Here is a 21,602-nt window from a genome sequence, read left to right as displayed (position 1 = left end):
CAATGATGGAAAGGATTTTCTATAGGAAAAATACAGTAATATTCCACAAATTTCACAGTATCTGAAATGTGCAGCATTTCATTTAATATTATTACGCATGAGAAAATTTTGAAAAATATCTTCTAGATAGTCTGTACAGATGTCTATGAATTACTTGTATGAACAAGCAGTGAGCACTTTCTTTTATCAATTACTTTAAACATTAAATGCCTCTTAAATATATTTTGTTTTCTGTCTGATATCTGGATTTTTATAACTGTTCTATTTACTATTTAGAAAATACTATTGATAACATAAGGAAAAGAAAAAGCCCTGTAGTGAAACTTTCTCTGATCCATATACAATTTTAATAATTTGTAGTGGGTTTTTTTCTCATGTGGAGGAATAGCAATCTTAGCATTAAAAAATTGCTGAGTATCTATTTAAAAAACTGCTATAAGTCATTTACTAATCTACTGAATCTAGCTGTGAAAAAAAAAAAGTTTCCCCTAAAATTAAAATAACATTAATGACATTTTTTTCTCCTCTCTGTTTTGAATAGCTAGGGTTTATCACAAAAAGTTCATGACAATCTCATATGAACAGGATTGGAACAGAGAGAGATGTATAGTATCAGATCTAGTTCAATAAATAACACAGTTTTACCTACATTTTGCACTACTGTTAATACAATGAGAGAGATGTTTTGAAACAAACTCTTTGGAGATACTGGTATTTGAATGAGACAAGAAGGTAGTTCCAATATTTTTCACAATTGACTCATGTTACCTTTTCCAGTCCATCTCACGTATCATTTTAGTCTATCCAAGATGCCTTGATCTTTAATAAAATCATGTAATTTCTCTTGGATTTCCATAAAATACTTTTGTCCTTTTCCTTATTTTTAGGCAAAAATACATTAGAGTGCAGTCACTGTATTTGATCTTTTATATTTGGAAGAGGATGAAGTCAGCTTGCATTGGAAGGTAGCCTAGCACTTGGACAATAGTACACATATTAAAAAAAGTGTCTATATTGATATAGATAGCAAAGGACTTAACAGTTTTTGAACAACTTTCTACTTAGAAGTAATATTTTCAAGCAGAGTCTGCTCAGGCTGCTAGTTCAGTTTTACAGAGTGAGTAGTGCTCAGGAATAAATGCATAGCACCAGTCATTTCTCACATTTTTCAGTAATATGCAATATCCCTATTTTTTACAAGAAATAGTAAAAAAACCTTTAAAATTTATCTCTTTGATACAACTAGAAAAGATATGCCAAATCTAAACTCAGTTAAATGTTCCTAAAACAATGTTGACAGAAGAATATTTGATGTAGTTTTCTATTTATTTTTAATAGCTTTTTTCAGATGTTCAGAAATAAAGTTTATTGTGCATGATAAAAAACTTTGGTGGGAGCAAAATGTAATTTTTACTCAGATTTCTCTGAGGAGAAGATGCAAGAGTTCACCCTGGAAAGGCACATTCAAGGGCAATGGGCAGGCACGCTACTTTCCCAGTAGGTGAGGGCAGATGGGCTCTGGAATTTTTGGACCTAAGTAGATGTCTCTCTATAAGCTCTCATAACTCCTACCATTTACCTAAAGGCTGCCTGTCCCATATCCACATCTCTGTATATTAAATGCAGATGCAATATGGAATATATGAAGTGTGCCTTTATTGTTATCCTCTAACACAGATTGTAATGGCTTTACCCTTGCAGCAAGACCTTCCTTCTGCTACATACTCTTTTGTGCCTAAGTGGAGTAGTATAAAACTTACTCTAAAAGAATTTAGCTTATTTCTGAGTTATATGAATATGCAAGGATGATGTTCCCTTAGGCTTTTGCAGTCAGTATCTTTGCAAACAGCTGCTTATGGAAAGGATAACATAAATGCTGACAGGAAGTCCATCCAGGAAATGCCACATGCTCTCAGAAATAACAGTGTAACTGCACTGCTCCTAAATGAACTGTTTGGCAGATCAATAAAATATATGAATTCTAAACCAGCCTAGTTGAATTGTGAAGGCAAAACACACACACATGCACACACACCCACACCCACCCCCAAATAACGTGGGGAGGAGAAAGAAGGAATGGGGCACTTTAAATAGCAATAGAACATCTGAAGCAGAAGTCTCTTTTTTTTTTAAAAAAAAAAGAAGTACGAGCCAGTGCACTCATCCATCTCAGCATGATTTGCGAAACCATAAAGTTGGCATGTGTACAAATAAATAAAAGATGAAGGATTTCTAGGATTTAACAAAGCTTGTTGGTTTTACTCTTTTGCTTTTAAAATCTTTCAGACTTGATATAAGAAAGTGCTCACTGCTTGCTCATACAGATGATACACAGACATCTGTACACAGACTATCTAGAAGATATTAAAAATTTACTCGTGAATAATAATGTTAAAGACAGAAAAAATACCACTGAAATTACTCACTTACAGTGGTGATGCTGAATGCATAATCTGAATTATCAACTAAATATGTATAGTATCAATGAAAAACTCACATAAATACAATATAACCTATTTCTAATCAATAGTGACTCTCAATTTAATTTTAAAAGAAAGCAGAAAAACATGACATTTTGCTGTTTTGAATAAAGCTGCTTTGATATACTGTCCTCTGATGAACATTTTCCCACAGAATTATTTTGTTCCTTTCCACAGGTTTGATTCTAAAGGTTGGATCTGAAAAATAATTTAATATATTTATATATATTTTAATCAAGAATTGTAGGCTTTTTAATATAAACTTCAGAAGGAAGAAATAGCCATGTGATCTGAAACTAGATTCGACTCAAGACCATTTTAAACTTAATTTCAATGAAATGAGAATTTAGGTCTGTAACTTGCTGGTAGGAATTACGAAACTGGCTTTGTTTGTAAGTCAGCTTAAACTTGTCTGTATCTGTGTGCTTGAAACATGCAAAACATGGTTGCAATAAAACCAGATGATTGTTGTTTATTACTGTTCATGCTTAGTGCCATACATAATGCTGTGGATACTGGTTTCAGATCAAACTTAACTGAAATTCTCGAGTGAATGGTTTGATTATTTTGTTTCAATGGACCAACTAATAGTAAAAAAGACTATTCTTTTATTATATTAAACACACAATAGATATGCAGTGGATTATCTGATTTTTAAGATCAATCTTGTCATTTAGCAGGTGCCAAGTGAATTTACATTCATAGTTGAGAAAGGTTTCCAACCATTTGCAATTTAGATAACAGAATTTTTGGGTACATATATACTATTTTCATTATATTCTGAGTCCTTTAAGATGTTTCCAATTTAACATCCTTCTGAACCCTTTTCAAGAAAAGTAAATGCCATGCCTTCAAGGTATGGATATGCAAATATGTGCCCTGAATCCAAGAGCTCTTACTCTCATGTGCTCTATGCTGTATAACTTTATCCATAGGAGTTAATTATTACCAAGTTTGCATTCTAAGCATTCCTTTGTTGTCATTAGATATCTTTTTATGTCTCTCACTTGCTCATATCTGTGGTTCATGATACTGTCTCACTGTAGTATGCTTACATTAAAGCCACTATGCTGGATCAGAATTCACCTAGTCATATCTCCAGCACTTCTTACAAAGCCCCACTGACTTTTCTCAGCCTTTGCAAGGGCAAACTATGTCCTGATTTGAACGTCAAATTCAACTGTAAGAGCAAAACCATGGATCATTGATAAAACCAGAGCTTGAGAGAAGAGACTGTCCTTAGGAATTTTAGTTTCTCCACTGGGTTGGAGCAAGGAAGAAATGGGGAGGCACGTCCATCCATGAAAACAGAGACATGGTCAGCAGGAAAGCTCAGGAAGCTACTGCAGGTGTCTTTAGCTGAATGTGATCCTGCTGTAGCTGATGGAGAAACTTTCCCCTGGGGGTGATAAGGAGCACCTGCATTAACCTTCTACTCTGAATCACCATCTGCAGGAGTATGATTTTTGCTCACTGTATAGGGAGCCTAGGGAGACTCGCCAGCGCAGCCATCAAAGTGAAGTACCTGAAGTCAGCTGATGGGAAATTTTATTATGCCTTCCTCCCTTATTGCCCATTCTTGCAAACAAAACCTAGGACAAGTTGGGCCACTGGTTATTGTAAATACCCATGTGTAAACAATGCAAAATGCAATTCTCTGTTACTATTCCTCTTCATCCTCCATTGCTCAGTGTCATGGTGTTCCTCCTGTTCCTCCCTCCTCAGATATCAGTCGTGGACCTCCCATGACTAGTCTCTCCCCAAGGCTTGTCCTCTGGGCAGGGCCATCTGCTTCAATTTCAGTCAGAGCATTTTCATCTTCAGTATCTAGACTGAGGATCCTGCATTCCTTTAAACTATGTAGCAGGTAGATGTTATAGTTGCTCTGCAGGATAATTTTGTGAATTTTCCTGTAATCAAAGCATGCGGTTTAATTCTTAATTGTGGCAATAGATTTTCTTACTTTTTATGTTGCAGCAGTGAATGTATCCCATACACTTTCCAAGCATTTCTGTACAGTTAAATGGCATTGCCATTGCTATGTGGTTGGAACGGGTGTCTCGTAAATACTTACTATGGAGCTGTGAGAAGGCAAGTTGGCTAAAGAAAAGTTACACCTGTGAAAAGTAGGTAATCTATGACTTAGTCCTCTTCAGTATTCACTAATCTGTGGAAACAAAGTACAGGATAGTGAGACCTATTTATGACTTGGCCATAGCTCTTTCCAGTTTTGACTTATTCAAAGCATGTTTTTTCCATCTTCTTTAGATAATAAAAATCTTAGTGGAGGTAGAAAGTTTAGGGCAAGGAGTGAATAACTTTGAATGGCTGTTTCTCTGATCAGGATCTATTTGTTTGAGAACTACAAGTGATAGTAAGAGAGGTTATATCCTACATGATAACTAATCAGGTAAAAATAATGCAATGCAGCAGTCTATACAAAAGACTGAACATGAAATTAGAATTGTGCATCAGTGACTTTAGTGCACCTCACTTTTGGGTGGAGAATACAAGAGGTTTTGGGAGAGAGGTAGGGAGGTGGGCAGAGGAAAGAAAAGAGTAAAGGAAAGACAAAATGAATGCATGACTCCATCCAAGTTAGTGATTCAGCTGTTGAGAGTTAATTCACATGGGACTGCAGGCCCAATGGAATGGCCATGTGCATTCTGGTCCATGGTCTGTCTGTCTCCTTGCCAAGGATGGCAGTGAGCAAATGCCCAGGGAAGATCAAACCACAGCAAGCATGGAGTGATATTTCTTTTAGCATATCTTACAAGATTTCAGAAATATGCATCTGAGAGACTTCTGGATCCAGAGCTGGTGTTTAACAACCATCACTGTACGTTTCTTCCAGTAGTTTGTCCAATCACTTTTTGAGTGCATGTGAATTTTGCTGTTAGACCAGAAGCATGAGCACGGTGTCACAGCATCATGACTCTGCTTTGCTGTCATGGTTTTGAGCTGGCCTTGCTGGTTGACCTTGGCGCTGCACCCTGCGCCACAGTGGTTTACCTGAGAGGGCCCAGAGTCACCAAGTGGTCACAGGTACAGAGCTGTCTTCAGAGCTGCTGGAACTGGGACCTAGATGTTCCTCACCTCTTAGTTGAATGCTACACAGTCATTCAGGTACTCTATCAACTCCCTGAAGGGGGTCAAAAGAGAAAAGGAGCATGTTCCCCTTCCTTGCCCTCAGAATATGAAGTTGGTACCCCAAAAGTTAGGACATCCTCCTACGATTTAGGTTAACCTCCCTCTGGTAGAGGAAGGAAATAATTTTTTTATGAACCACTCGGTCTATTTTTCTTTTCTATTTTTTTTTTTTTAATGCCTTGTCATTAACACCAGCCAGCAACTAAGCCCCACACAGCCACTTGCTCACTCATCCTCTGGTGGGATGGGGGAGAGAATCAGAATCTGACTGAAAGTGAGAAAACTTATGTGTTGAGATAAATAGGGTTTAATAAGTAAAGCAAAAGCTCTGCACATGAGCCAAGCAAAACAAGGAATGGATTTACTACTGCCCATGGGCAGGCAGGTGCTCATCCATCCCCAGGACAGGTGGGCTCCATAACACGTAATGGTTACTTGGGAAGATAAATGCCATCATGCTAAATTTCCCCTCTCCCCTCTTCTTCCCCCAGCTTTATATGCTGAGCACGATGCCACATGGTATGGGATACGCCTTCGGTCAGCTGGGGTCAGCTGTCCTGGCTGTGTCCCCTCCCAACTCCTTGTGCACCCCCAGCCACTCACCGGGGGTGTGGGGTGAGGAGCACAAAAGGCCTTGGCTCTGTGTAAGCCCTGCTCAGCAGAAACTAAAACACTCTGTGTTATCAACACTCTTTCCAGCACAAATCCAAACCATAGCCCCATCCTAGCTACTAGGAAGAAAATTAACTCTATCCCAGCCAAAAGCACGGTATGCCTAGACATCATTTGTGGGCAGCATTTAGACTAATAAGTATTTTTTACTATGTATTATTTTATTACCTTGAAAGTTTTGCAGACTCTGGTAACCACCTGCTGGTTTAGGCTGTCTGAATTTAAGAACAGGTCATCAGCAAAATTCAGATGAGTTCCCAGAAAAAGAAAAGCCTCTGACCTAGGTCCAGCCTACATGCTTTGACACCGAAGTTTGTTATCTTTGTAGCACCAAAATAAGATTTCAGCTGCAAAACTCCATTGCTTCCTACTGTCACTGCCTAATAAAATAATGTACAGCTTTTTGTAGGATGTAGTATTTGATGAAGGACTATGATTTACCAAAAAAGTAGACCAGCCTCTTGAGGGCTCAGATATTTAGTAAAATAATTTCCTGAAGAACTGTAAACTAACCAGATGTAGCCTAAAGTCTCAAAGGCATCGGGTTAGGGAATAAATTAAAAAAATGACAAAAAGAGTGTTGCCTTCAATACCAGTTAAGTGAAGAAGAATGCTTAAAACCAGAACTGAGCCTCTGCCTTAAGACTACATTACTTAAGAGAAAATAAAACATGATATAGTTATATCTTTAGACTAAGGAGAAGAGTATTTGAATTTGTCTATATGGTACTAAGCGTCACCATAGCAGGGAAAGAAACTTTTTCTTAAAATGCTTCGAACTCCTGAATCACAGTCCCAACCCTTACACTGATTTTCTGTGTGAAAATAGCATTGGTTCACCTTGATTAATTTTTAAGCAGATTAAAACATATTCAGACCCTGTGTAGACATATTTGCCATAATGAGGGGATTATATTAGACTGTTATAATCTACTGTAATCCGCATATTTTTTTTTTCCTAAGGACACATTCCTTACTTACAAAGAAAAAATATTTTGCTGGACTATGTATATATGGAGAACAAGGATGAAAGTATTTATTGGAAAATCAGGCTTTGAATATTTTGAGCTGTTCTTAGTGAGAAAGTATTATGATATTATAATTTTGTGTATGTCTGTTTATGTACCTTTCAATTTATGTGTCAAGTTTGCCTAGCCTTTTCCTAATAATGGCCTTTTCTGCCACTTGCTAAGTTCATTGTTTCCTTCCTTGTTTTTACGTAGCTTCAAAATCACTTTGATTCACAGAGAATGGTGATAGCACTAGGAAAGCTAAATGTCCACTGACACAACCATATAATTTTAATCTGTCATTTTATTTGGGATCAGATACTTCATATAATTTGCTGTCTAGTCTGAGTTGTTCACAATAACACATTTATCAATAGAGAGATGCAGTTCCTTCTACTGAGTTCCCTTCGCTAAATTGGTTGCAAATATTGTCTATGATGGCGGAGATTGTTCCTAACAGTTTTCAATAAAGTAGTATACTGTGGAGTTACAAGTCAGGTTTATGTCACTTCACTCCTTCAGCTGTCTCCTAGAACTGTACTATATTAAGCCCACATTATCATCTGCTTGTTCTTGAATATCAGATAGCTACTGTTGAAAATTCAAAGCTTTTCTCAGTGGTTGCATTATAAAAGCATTTCATAAATGATTTGATTCAATGCTTAAGGCTTGTTAAGTAAACTGTTTTGCATCATATCCAGATCCTTTCACCAACTGAAAAAAAGATAAGGTGTTTTTAATACACTGTGATTTTTTTACTTCTCCTGAGCAGTGCTATTTCATGAACTTCAGTTTCTCACTGAAAATGCTTCCTTGCAGGATTTATGTATTCTGACACGCCATTGTTTGGACTCTTTTTTTCCTTTTCTAGTAAGAAAGTGTTTCTCTTTGAGATGCATTGTTTGTTTTGGGAAAGTTTGTTTACTAAAAAACCTGTAGCTATATTTACTTGTTGTAATCACTTATTGTGACTACACAATATTTACTGTGTACTTATTATGATTACAAATTATTTTCCCTTTGGTGGATAATGTGTATCTGTTCCAGTCGGTCCCTTGTAAACAATGGCACTTAATTTATTTCAGGATCAAAGAACAGTGTGATTTGAACTTCATCAGACTTTGAGGGTGCTATGAGAGAGGAGAACAAAAGCCAAATGTCTTCATCAGATTTTTAGATTATTTGATAAATTTCAATAAAAGGATCTTGAAGAACAGAGTTCAGCACTGAATGTCATGATAACATCTCCAGTTTCAGTGATACGCATTTGTAAAAACTTTATCATCTTATGTCTCTTTTGTGATAATGAAATTGATTTTTCAGGAGGGGAGACAGAATGCTCTCCAGTAGTAGTAAATGTTTCTAAAGATAATGCCACCTAATAAGTTTGAAAACAGTTGTATAAAAAAAAATAGTCACAACTGGTAGGCAAAGTCTAGATCCCACTGATGACCCCCTTGCAGAAGCAGCTCACATCCTGTGAGAGTTCTTTAAGAAACTGAAACACAAATGCTTTAAAAATGCCTGATGGCTTCACTGCATTCTGATCTCACTTTTTGAGCACACAGGCATTAGACGAAGCAGTTGGTACATCTGGGAAAATTCCTCCACCAGTAGTCATCCCTTCATTTGTCACTGACTGATTGACACGAGGGCTGTGTTAATACTGGCAGATTAAACATGCCCAGGTCTGTTTTCTCTCCTGGAAGCCAGTTGCCTCCACAGCTGCTTCCATACAACTGGACTTTTTAGTTACGAGGGCAAAGTGGCCTGAAGTGAGCCTTTGCTAACTCTCAGTCTGTGTTCAGGTTCTATTTTGGAGAGAATTAATTGGTCTGAACCAAAACCACCACTTTCTGAAAAATTACAAGTAGAGAAAATAAAATTCCATGATAGAAGAATGTTTTCTAGTGCTATTAAACTTTTACATGGGAAATATAGACATAATCTGTACTTTTAACATTTTACTCTAAACTTTATAAAAGCTTTGCAACAGCTTTCTAAACTGTAATTCCTTAAAAATTCTTACTAAAATAATCCTTTGGAATGGAATGTTGTTTTAAACGGGATACATGCATTACAAACTTTCTTCAGTCTTCTGGGTTCAGTTAAGGGAGCACAGTGACCAGAGAAAAGGATGAGTCAGAGCAGGCTGATTCATAGCCAAAATAATAGAAAAAGTATTTTTCCCATAAGCTTTAATTTGTTATTTGTAACTCTATTTCTACAGCTATAGGAATTCATTACTGTATCTCTGTTTAGGTATAGATACACAGAACAAAGAGCAGACTGAGCAGTGTACAGGGAATCCTCCCCTATGAGATTCTGAGCATATCTTCTTACATGAACCATCCTTTTGAATGAAATGGGCCTATTCATGTGAACATAACTCAAATATATGTGAAAGACCAGGCTGTGTGCATAAGCCAAATACCTGCACTTGCTACTGTTTATGAATTGCCACACTGATTCTACAATGAAAATTATTCATCCTTACCACAAAATGGTGATCACAGGTAGATATTCTTGCTGCTTGCTTCTAATGGGGGGGAAGGTATTAGCAGAAAAATACTCAATTTTTTCTGCATCAGGAAAAATAATCAAAAGAAAAAGCAAGCTCTGTTATGCTACATTGTTTTCGTTTGATGGCTAGTTCCAAAGACATAGCACCAAAACATTAATAAGCTGTAATGACAACAAAGCCACGTAACAACTCTGAGCAAAGTAAATATATAATATTTAGTCATTGCTCCTCCAGTCAGACCTCTTTTCCTGTGGAATGCAATGCCAAACACTTTCTAAAATTTTTCTGCCAGTATTGATCTTGAAAGTATATGCTGAGTCATTTGCACCATCTGTTATCTGTGCGTGTATCAGCAGAGAGAAATGTTGAGAAGTTTCTGAAGGCATCTGCTTATTCCACTGAGTTTAACAACTCAGGTTTTTGTCCTTAAATCATATGTACTTACTTCCTCAGATTCACTCTTCTTCCTTGTACTTCTTAAGATTTTTAGAATAATAGCAGAATTGTTAGTGTTCCAAGTCTAATCTCACCTTACTGTTGTTTAATAGTTTTAGTAAACAACAAGAGATTATCAGTAATAATAGCTGTGATAAGAAGCAGAGGTTTTGCATGATAGTACATTCACCACTGCATGAGTTTTGAAACAGTGAACAGTGTACAACTTTCCCATTGGCCAACTTGGTTATTCATTGTGTTATTCAAACAACTTCTTTGAAAGCTGAAGTGCTGGGATGGTATTTTACGGTAATTTCTTGTCTGAGATTTTAACTAATGTGTCATTCTAAGGAACTGTATGAAACCAGAGGCAGTTAATTATGCAACTGACTGATGGAAAGTATGTAAGCTATATATATATATATCAAAATGTATATGATGGATTACTGTTGAAATTACAGATTTCATAAAAAGGCCAAATTCTAGTCTCATATCAGTGTTATGCGCATATAACTAGTTGACACAGAGAAATGACTGCTAATGGATATAACTTGTATTCTGAAATATGAAAGCAGAGACAGAATTTGAAGATGTGTAGATGCCAAATCCAAAGCATGAGAAACTTCTGAGGACAACAAAACTTTTATGGAATTTTAAGTGTAACAGTTGGGAGGATTTGACAATTGAACTTGATGATGCAGGATTTGGTAAGAAACACGTGTCTTTTTTTTTTCTAGTTCTGTCTGACATACCTATTAGAAATGTCATTATCATGCAGGCATAGCCTTTTCTTAGCAGACATTTTTGATTAGTTAAATTACATTTTAAATAAATCTTAAATTTAAGCAGTCTTTAAGAAACTGTTGGAGGTAATGGCTTGTGAATAAATATATACAGATAATTGATACTATGACTATTTAAGACACAAGTACAGTTTAATTGAATTCCTGTTGGAAAAGACTGCAATTTTTACAGTAACTGACCAGCAGTGGGTCATGTCCTCCCGATTTTAGGCAGATGCTTCCTTGGGGCCACTACTGTATTATGGTATGTGCTACCATGCAAGCAAGGATGCTTTGTGCTTTCTTCAACCCCTGAAGCCTCTCCCTGATCTCTACATTCATTTAGTGCAATAACTTTCTGTGAAAATGCTAAATTCAGAGGGCTTACTTATGGTACGTTTAGCTAACTCCATGCTCATAAATTAAAAGTGCCCACTTTTAATGAACACTGGGGTAGGGCTGGGATAGAAGCTACCTACAGTGCCCATAGTATTATTGTCTTTTGGGTTTCAGCACTGGACAAACTCATGCCAGCTGCCTAGAAGGAATGGTTCCTCACCCACACCAGCTCCAAAGTAGACCTGCAATTGCTTGGGAGAGTGCTATGTGGCCAGTGCCACACCAGAGGCTTTTCTAACAGTATACCCATGCAAACCAAGTTCTAGAGCTTGGAAATACTTTCTGGTACTTTTAAATTTACTAGGGTAGACAAAAACCATCTATATCCTGTCAAGATTTGTATCCATTTTCTCTCCTTTAGATATCACTTCCTTTCAGAAGAACCTAAAGGCAGCAAGTGGTCATGAATGGGAGTGTGATTGATTACAAGGCAAGCTCATCAGGGCAGGGACAGGCTACTTCCTACTCCTGCTGTGGTTTTGAAAGGGAGAATCGGGAGTGTGAGTTCAAGATGCCTGTAGAAACCATTTCACTTAATTCCTAAGTCAATCTTTGCTTCATGATTGTAAAGCATGCACTTGCAAACTGAGAGGACCATTTCTGTGACACATACAGTGACTGTGATATGAAACGAAAAAGGAACCGAGTCAAAAATGTGGAAACCACTACTGTGTGTGCAATAGACTGCTTATTGCGAGATTTCTAAATCAGTTTATATCTCAGTGCAAGAGTATGGCTGAGGAAAGATAAGCTGTGCCTGAGGGAATGACTGAAGTATGTGAGTGGAGTTGATTGTCTGATGACAACAAAATCTCCTGGTGAAAACCTCCATAGGTTCCAGTAAAATAGACACCCTTTCTTAATCCACTGAGAAAAATAATTTGCCTTTTATTGTTGTCCCTTAAAAGGTGTCATGTGACCCTTCTGTGATTTATTTCTTATAAACTGAAAAGTTAATACTACAAAAAAATACTTGTAGCAGGTTTGTGTGAAATTGTGAGACAGAGGATAGCATCCTGTGGTGAAGGAAGAGGCTTGGAAACAGACTTTGGAAAATCAGAAGTGCCATGTGATTAAAATCTTCTTTAAGATAACTACTGAGTTAACGTATATACTTACAGAAATAATTGCAAATTATCAGTGATCATTCCCTTCACAAATGTGAGGATTTCCTAATGTCATCAAGCTAAATTATGGAATCAGTCCTTGGATAAACAGCTTTGCTATTTCTCACAATTACAGTCTTTATTAGCTTTTCCAAATTAATGTAATTTCATTTAAAACATTTAAACTGATTACTACTAATCTGGAAACAGTGATCAACCCATTGTCAACTAAAAAATTAGATGCCCTTTTTTACCGATTGGCAGGACATTTTTTCAGCTTACAGAGGTTTGTGTTTTTTCTATAACATTTATACATTAGAACCAGAATATGACCATTTAGGGAAACAATTAACATGTGTTTATATAAATATTAATGTTTTAAAATTACATTAAAGAAAAGCTGACTGTGTAAACACAGGATTATTTATGTCATATAATAGGCTTTTGTTAACTCAGAGATATTATCTGTGAATGTGTTATGTAAAAATCTCCTCATGATGCAAGTGAAAAATGCTTCCTATTAAAAAAAAAATCTCTAGTCTAGTAGCAGAGGAGTGGCACTTTTCTTCAGCAAAGAGCAGCATGTTGGAATGGGCTTGTGGAAAATTTCAACCTCTCACATTGAAACAAAGTTAGAGTTGCTTCTAACAAACTATTAGGTTATACAACACAAGTAGAAAAATAAATAATAATAATAATAATAAATAATAATAATAATTTCATATAGTAATGGTGTTTTATACAATTTGACATTAGAACCAATGTTCTTTTTAAGTGGTTTATATACGGGATAAATCATCGAACAACACAAGTAACTGTACTGAAATGTGTACTCTCCACAGTGGTACTTGTTCAGCATCATCTTAAAAAAGATCCCTATAAAAATTAAAAAGACCAATTTTTGCAAATGGTTCTACAAGAAGTGGTTATTAAGGAAAATGAACAATTAAGAAAGCATTGGAAAATATTTTCAGCAACAAAATTCTCAGACAAATCCAAGCTGAATTCAAATGTTTTGTCAGGCTTTTTCACCAGGTCTTTTTCTCCTCCTACTAAACCCCTTCTACTCATCTGATGATGAGATGCTCAGGACCACCCATTCACAAATGTCTGAAATGTGCCTAGCCCGTAATGAGGTCTATCACAGGCTACATAGTAATATATAACGTCGCTTGTATAAACAAATGGCCATTTGAGATGGCCTGGACTTCCAATCTGGGTTGAGATGCAATCATGGCTGTCTGAGGTGTTGGATCCTATTTTGGCTTAATATAAAGGTAGATATGTAATTAAATATATATTTGTTTATTTTATTCTAAAATTTTTTATTATTTTCTTTCTGTCATTACCACGTATTCCCTCATGATACTATTTCTCAAGCAGTCTTTAATTTATTTTTCACTCACCCTGTTACATACTTAGTAGAAAGCCCTCCTTGTATTTGTTTCTTTTTCCTTCTCCTCACTTCCAATTTCTTATTCTTTCTTAAAGACAACGGTATTTTACTTAAAACTGTAATTCACAGACTTGGAAAGAATCTCAGTCAAGAAGTAAAATCAACCAATGTTTGGATTAACTCAAAGACTTTGATGTAAAAATATAATTTTACTGAGAGAATTTTATTTGAGATTTAGCACACCAAGGATGTGCTAGAAAAGATTCACAGGCAAGATCAAGATCAGCTTTTATTTTTATTTAATATTTACAATAATTACACAAAAAAATACAGTTTAGGAGCAAGATCCACTGTATGGAGCCCTGCAAGAACTTAGGTTTTGATCTTGCAACCTCTTAAATACTGTGGCTTTAGTAATCATAGAATCATAGAATGGATTGTGTTGGAAGGGACCTTAAAGCCCATCTAGTTCCAACCCCCCTGCCACGGGCAGGGACACCTTCCACCAGCCCAGGTTGCTCAAAGCCCCGTCCAGCCTGGCCTGGAACCCTTCCAGGGAGGGGGCAGCCACAGCTGCTCTGGGCACCCTGTGCCAGTGTCCCACCACCCTCACAGGGAAGAGTATCTTCCTAACATCCAATTTAAATCTACCCTCTTTCAGTTTAAAACCATTACGCCTTGTCCTATCACTACCCTCCCTTGTAAAGAGTCCCTCCCCACCTTCCCAGTATCCCCCTTTAAGCACTGGAAGGCCACTCTAAGGTCTCCCCAGAGCCTTCTCTTCTCCAGGCTGAACAGCCCCAGCTCTCTCAGCCTGGCCTCACAGGGGAGCTGCTCCAGCCCCTGACCATCTTTGTGGCCCTCCTTACTACTTGTAGACTTAAACAACAGACACATTTTTTTCCAAGAAGCAGTTAATTGTTTTCCCCAATATAGTCTATATAAAGCTACAACTGCTAAAGAATTTGGTATGGGTCTTTAATAATTCCCTTCCCTTATTAACTGTTTTCATCCAAAGGAGATTGATACCAGCTAGAAGGAAAGTCCTTCAAAATAGACCGTGCCTTGATTCCTCTAAGTTGCTTTTCTGAGAGACAGAGAACTTGCATTAAAAGACCTGCACTGACCCAGACGGAAAGGAGTTTCAGTGCTCCCACTGGGTATTTGAATCCTGAACTGGAGATTTTTCAGGGAAGCTGCTTCCATTCTTTCATTTTTAGACTGATTCCCAGCAGCCTAAGATAATTCTCTTTTTCTTTTTCTTTTTTTTTTCTTTTATAATACAGACATTGGAAACCGATTCCTTAGCAGTATTTACAGCACAACATTTTCACCTGTGAAGACAAAAACAGCTCACAAGTCTAAAAGGCTTTAACTTAAAAAGTAAAACAAGTATAAATACAGAGGAGCCATTAATTTGTAAATAATTAGTGAATAAATAGTAACTTTGTCATCTACAATCCAAGAATTGTTAGCTAATTCGCAGTTATCAGTTATTTTAGCTAATAGGGGGTCTAGAAAAAGCATTTTAACAGATGAAAAGCACAAGAGTAGTTAGTAACCTTGGCATTTAAATGCAAGAGAGCAAGCCTGAAGCTCATTGAGAAACTGGAGCATTTGAGCAAAGCTTGTATGGGTGGAAGAGAGACACAAATATTGATATTTCATATGTAAATTTTATATATAAATGCTACTGCTGATCTGGAGATTTTTAAAATATTAACAGGATTATAATTTTTGGTCCTATATATTAGACACTATACTGGATAACTGCCTAATCGTACTAATGTCTTCCCAGTTCTTCCTTCTTCACTTCTTAATTTCTGAAATTATTCTATTCTTTGTGGTAAATACTGTGTTTTCTCATGTATACTGCATACCTCCAAGCACAATTTGTTTTCCTGTTCTCATTTAATTCCTTTGGCAAGGAAAAATAGAAAAATCTGACAAGGAGTCCCAAGGCTATTTGGAATGTGTTAAAGTGTCTGCTTTTCTGTGGGAACAGCCCCTTTGACTGTCTCTATGTAAAGCTACAGGGAGGATACTAACAATACGTTTGCGATTTTAAAAGCTTGTAAGTGATCTGTCGAGTCCCTCTAATCCCCCAGAGAGAATGAGAAGAAGTATCTACACACCAGAAACGCAGGACCCATGTATTCACCTTTTCTTCTGAGCTGTGTTTCACAGGCTGTGGCTATGAACATGGGTTTGCAATCATTGCAGAATAAACAGACTTCTTTTGAATTTAGATTCTTCTGATATAAAAACAGCATTACAAGAAAAAACAGGATAGGCAGACATTACAACAAATAACACTTTTTTTTCCTGTCCCTGGGAAGTGAAACAGCTGATAAGAAGAAATGTAGTTGTGTATTAAAATGGACAACTCTGAAAAGAAAGAACTGCAGCCATAGGAATATATTCATGTATATTAAACAAAATACTACCTTCTTGCACTTGGCAAGTCTGCATGCTCAGGTCTTTCTAATCCATCTGCCATGGACTGTAAAACAAAATTGACCTTTAGTCTCCTTCTAATTAGGTTAACGCCCACATTTAAGAATGCAATCATGTATTAAAAATAGTCAATTTTATTTCATCTCACTGTGCTAAGTATTATCTGGCAGAATCTCTGACATTTTATCTAACAATTCATTTAGAAGGAATATCTCTTCTCATGCACAGAGGATACATTACCCGTCTGCTTTTTCAGAGCCAGTAATCTATGATTCCACAGTACAGGTACAAATGTATTTTTCCCTTCAGCTGCTTGCTGGCTCAGTCACTTGTCTCCTTTTTTGCAGAATGATTCCTGGGGAAAGCAGTACTCATATGCACTCTTCAAAGCCATGAGCCATATGCTCTGCATTGGTTATGGAGCCCGCGCCCCTGTCAGCATGTCTGACCTCTGGATAACCATGTTGAGTATGATTGTGGGTGCAACTTGTTATGCCATGTTTGTTGGTCACGCCACTGCCCTCATTCAGTCCCTGGATTCCTCACGGCGACAATATCAAGAAAAGGTAACCCATTTCAATGTAACTTCTTACGTTTTGAAATAGCATAATTGGATGTTTTAGCTGTGGAAGAGGCTGTATGAGTTTACATTAAATAAGCTAGTAGCATCTGAATCCTGTGTCAGTTTTCATTGAACACCAAGGAATTCATAATGCTCCATAAGCTCAATGTCTTCCTGCGTGAACCTAATGTCTTCCTGCGTGAACCTACTTTCCTTAGGGAGCAGACAGTTTGGGTGTCATGTGCACCAAATGAAATCTTGGATGTAAAGCTTGCTTTAAACTCTTCTGTGAGAACTCCATCCCCTGGTTCAGACTGTGCTTCATGCACCTGTACTATACTCTGTAAGTACTTGATCTAGGTAGCTTGAACAAGTGCCTTGAGCTTGATAGTGTGGGCACGTCTGTACAACTTCCCATCATTCCTTTGGATTGAAGTTTAGGGATAACCTTGAACATGTCAAAAGAATGGCCTTTAAATGAGGACCAGACCAAGTCAATTAGTTTTGTTTGGAACTACCTCAGAGAAGTGCTCAGAAGAGGTCTTTGTTTGCTTTTATAATAGTATTGTTTACACGCTGATCCATGACCCGTTAGGTCCTCTACAAGGACAAAAGTAAGGGTGCATAAAAGGTAGAAAACTAGAGAGCGTTGGGTGGAAGAAATAGTTCTTTATGAAATAGGAAGAAACAGGTTGTTTGATTCCTTGTAGGTATGATTGGAATTAAAAAGATATAAATGGGTACAAGGTGGGAACTTTCTAGAATGAGTACTAATTAACACTGTCAGTTGTATAATAGAAGTCAGAGGCAAGTGTGGGTGAAGCTATGAAACCAGGAGATGAAGCTAGGTATGGTGGCATAAGGAAGAAAGGATCAGAATTAACCTCAGCAAGGGACAATAAGTATGTGCAGAGTTACTGAGGAGCTTAAAAGAAGCCAAAATCAGTTATTACAGTAAATGGGCAATTGGAGAGGCCATGCCAGGAGACAGGTCAGGTGAGCAAAGTAGTGAAATCAGAGAGTTCACATCAGCAAATAAGGAACACAGCCTGAGCAATAGTGTTTGGCATATGTCCATAAGAAAGTCCAGAAAGACAAACTGGAAAGAAATTCCGGGATGATAGAAGACAAGTCTGGGGGAGAAATCTAGAAGAGAGTAAGCAAAAAGGGTGACCCTAGAATCTGCTGAAGATGAGGAGGAGTGGCCTGAGTTTGCTGGGCAAGAAAAAAGGAAGAGTCCAAAAAATATATGAGTAGGAAGGACTGGGGTGTTTCCTTTACATGTGGGCAAAGAGGGAGGAAATGAGAGTATGTTGGAGAAAAAGAGTTTACATTCAGTTTTGTTAGGCTCAAGTTGCAACAAGACCATGAGGTCAATATATTAGAGACAGGGAGAGGTAAGGGATGAGCCGCAAATCCAGTAACAGAAAAATTAGCCAGTGGCTGATACATGAATCTGACAGCTGTTCAAAACAAGTTTGCAAGCAAGAAAGCCCACACAGTGTTACGTTGAAACACAAGTGAAAATGAGAGGTTTAGAAGGAAAGGATGAGTGAGCATTAAAACCTCTAAAAATCTGAGCCCTGTCAGTGACTATGTGAAACCCCCTAATCCATCTCAGTATAAAGTCACAGGGCTAATCCTGGTAGGTCATGTAACCCAAACTAACTGGCTTGTTGGATCTGTTCTGACAACTGAAAGGGAAGTAATTTTATCAATATGGCACACTTGTGTCAACAAGCTGTGGGGCTGAAACACCTTAACCATGGACATGAAGGAAGACATAGAGAAGAAAAGCCTAAACCTAGTATAACTGCAGTTTCATTAGAGGCTAGGGTCAACATACATACACACACATACACAGATATATGATGCCAACAGAAATGTCACCATCCACCTGAAACATCAGCTTAATTGTTATCCTCAGACCTTGCTGGCTGCCGCACGATATCACAACGTTTTGAGCATCAGAAATATAGTGCATGTGTAAATATATTAATCTATTTTAAACTGTGATGAGTAAAGCCAGTTTCATTTGCATTTTTGTTGTAAATTAAAACCCAACAGCAGTCAAGTGGTATTGCATTTCTCATGTTTTCACATAAGAGCAAACAAAGGTAGGTTTTTTCCTCTCTTTTTTATGCACACACTTTATTAAACATTAGCATAGAAGTGTCTGACATTTTTCAGTTCCTGCAGTTCTCAACATTTTCATTCTTCTTTTTGTTCTTATTCCTTATTTGTTTCCTGACATCAGAGGCAAGACATAGCATGGTATTGACAATCAGGAGTTTAAGAAACGAACCAGAGATTGCATGTTTCTATACTCTGTAAAAATGTTTATCTTTTTCTGGCATCCAGAATTTGTTAACAAATTTGTTAACAAATTAGTGTGAAGCAAAGCGGCCAAGTGAAAAGTCACTTGACAAGGAGGTGAACATCATTAGTTAAATATTTCTTCCTTTAGATGTTGGCAGTTTTTAATAGAAAGATGTTCACCTAATGCTGTGGATGTCAATAAATAATCCTGATTGAAGACAAGTTAATATTTCCTTTGTTCTAGTCTGTTGTGGGCATAAAATATCCAGGAACAAAGCCACAACAAGCTAATAGAGGCAAGATTTCTAGTAGCATACAGATTGTCTCATGGCATAAAGTTTTTTAAATAGGTTTGATAAAATGCCAGCTATTAGATCCATTTTCATTATGCTATCATTGTGTGTATTTTGATTTTTGTCTAGTGGTAAACAACTCAAACAACTGCACAGGGTTTCAAAAATAGAAGAAAACAGTCAAAGCAATCTTACCAATTGCAAGTGATAGAGTTATAAAATATATTTAATTCAACCATATACATATCATAGGGGATGGAAAAAAATGACAGCTATTTCCATATAGTACATGCTGTCCCAATAAGAAGATAGTTAAATCATTATTAAAGCTGTGAAATAATTCTGGGCCTGATATCAACTTCCAGTGTCCCAAAGGATATTCCTTCTCACTCTATACTCTGCTTTTATCTTATCCCTTAATTTATGGTCTTTTAGCACATCTTCATTTAAATCCATCTGGTTCAAAGAGGGGAAAGGACCTAAACGTACTTTACCACAGAGAAAAAAGCATAATTGCATATAAAGATAATTTAAAAGCAACTTACTAATTGTCATTATGTACTTTTACATAGCATCAGGTTTTGAAGCAGAGATTGCTTGGTTTTTGTTTCTTATGCATCCAAATGAATGTTTACAGATGAATAACAGAGTTAGCTGCTTTAGATTTTGCAGCACAAGCCTTGCATCATCTTTTCAAGTCTGCCCCTCACAGCTCCAGTTTGGATACCTAAGTTGTCCATGTGATCCATGAGGAGACACTTGACATCCACATGCAAGAGGCAGCAAACTCTCAGGGGCAGTTTTGGGGCAGCAGTGGTTGAAACGTGTTTCCATTTCCCTTCTTCTCCATCAGGCTGTGGTACATACTCAAGCACCTTGTGCAGTGAGACATCCGAGGTCCTCCCTTTGAAAACTGGGAAGGGAAACCACCTCTTTGTGCTTCTTCCTCTAGGGTATGGTGGAGGGGCTCTGCCACAGAGTAAGTCAATATTCAGTAGCCACTCATTCAGCCACTGATGCCTCTTAATTTTCTTCAGAGGAATAGGAGGCAGGTCTTCCATGTTTTCCCAAATTTCAAGTACTTTGTGGTTAAACCGAAGGTTGAACAAGGCAAAGAGCAAGTTCTTGGCATGCTCATAAATACTGCTCTGGTATCTAGGAGACATTTCTGGAAAATCTTAATTATCTGTAAATATCTCATCTGTAAGTATCAGGGTCTTGCACATTTCCACAGGAATCTAGGAAACAGCAATTCTGGTCATAGTGCAAATGTGTAGGAAAGGAAGAGCTACAGCTAACTCAGGACCTCATCACTGTTTAAATAGCCTTGTACCAGCTTTTGGTATATTTTTTATTAAACATACATATACATGTAAATATAAATGTAATTTTTAGTGAGCATGCCCTTGCAGGAGTCCAGAGTCAGATAAGATAGAGTGAAACAGGTAAAGAAGAGTTTCTGTTGCCTACATATTATATCTACTTTTCATAAAAACCTTTGAAAATCTAGTTGTTCTGGCATTTTTTGCTTAACCTGGACAGATGTTCAAAATACAAACTGCAGAACTTGAATCTTGGACATCCAGCTGAACTTGTAATACTGGAGTTTTAGCATGTAATTCCTGGATCTGATCTGAGCAGCAAAGTTTCTCATGAAATACTGATTTCTAAATTCAGCAGCTGTTCATGGTGTTCACATTTTTTTAGGTGGACCTCTTGCTTTGCTGATGCTGCTGGTAATTTAAAAAGTCTGAAAACAGTGTAACATAAAAATGTTCTGTGACTGGTTTCAACTCCTTCTCTTTCCTTAACAATAGTCCATTTTCACTTATCCAGCACAATTTTAGCAATAGATCATGCCATACTCAGATTGCTGGATAAGTTGAGCCACTTGGCAGATAAATCTTACCTTTTCTGTGCAGTTCTGCTACAGTATACATGCCACCCCAAAGGAATTACTTGTTTTGGGGAATGAGGGATAGTTTACCTTATTCTGTAGTTATATCAACTCACAAAG

General features: G+C 37.2%; 1 protein-coding gene across 2 annotated transcripts in view; it reads left to right on the top strand.

Moving 5' to 3' along the window:
* Window positions 1-21,602, top strand: part of HCN1 (hyperpolarization activated cyclic nucleotide gated potassium channel 1) — a 191,794-nt gene that overhangs the window by 103,939 nt on the left and 66,253 nt on the right. Inside the window, exon 4 of one of the 2 annotated variants that reach the window (XM_032987512.2) lies at window positions 16,759-16,977. The exons of the other annotated variant lie outside the window; for it this stretch is intronic. Within the exon in view, the coding sequence (XP_032843403.1) occupies window positions 16,759-16,977 (219 nt within the window). The remainder of the gene's footprint in view (window positions 1-16,758; window positions 16,978-21,602) is intronic. 2 annotated transcript variants of the gene reach the window in all.

This window comes from Tyto alba, unplaced genomic scaffold (assembly GCF_018691265.1).
Source record: "Tyto alba isolate M040663 unplaced genomic scaffold, T.alba_DEE_v4.0 Super-Scaffold_42, whole genome shotgun sequence".
In the NCBI taxonomy this organism is placed as follows: Eukaryota; Metazoa; Chordata; class Aves; order Strigiformes; family Tytonidae; genus Tyto; species Tyto alba.
The sequence above is the reverse complement of the archived record's forward strand: the minus strand, read 5'-3'. Positions and strand labels throughout refer to the sequence as shown.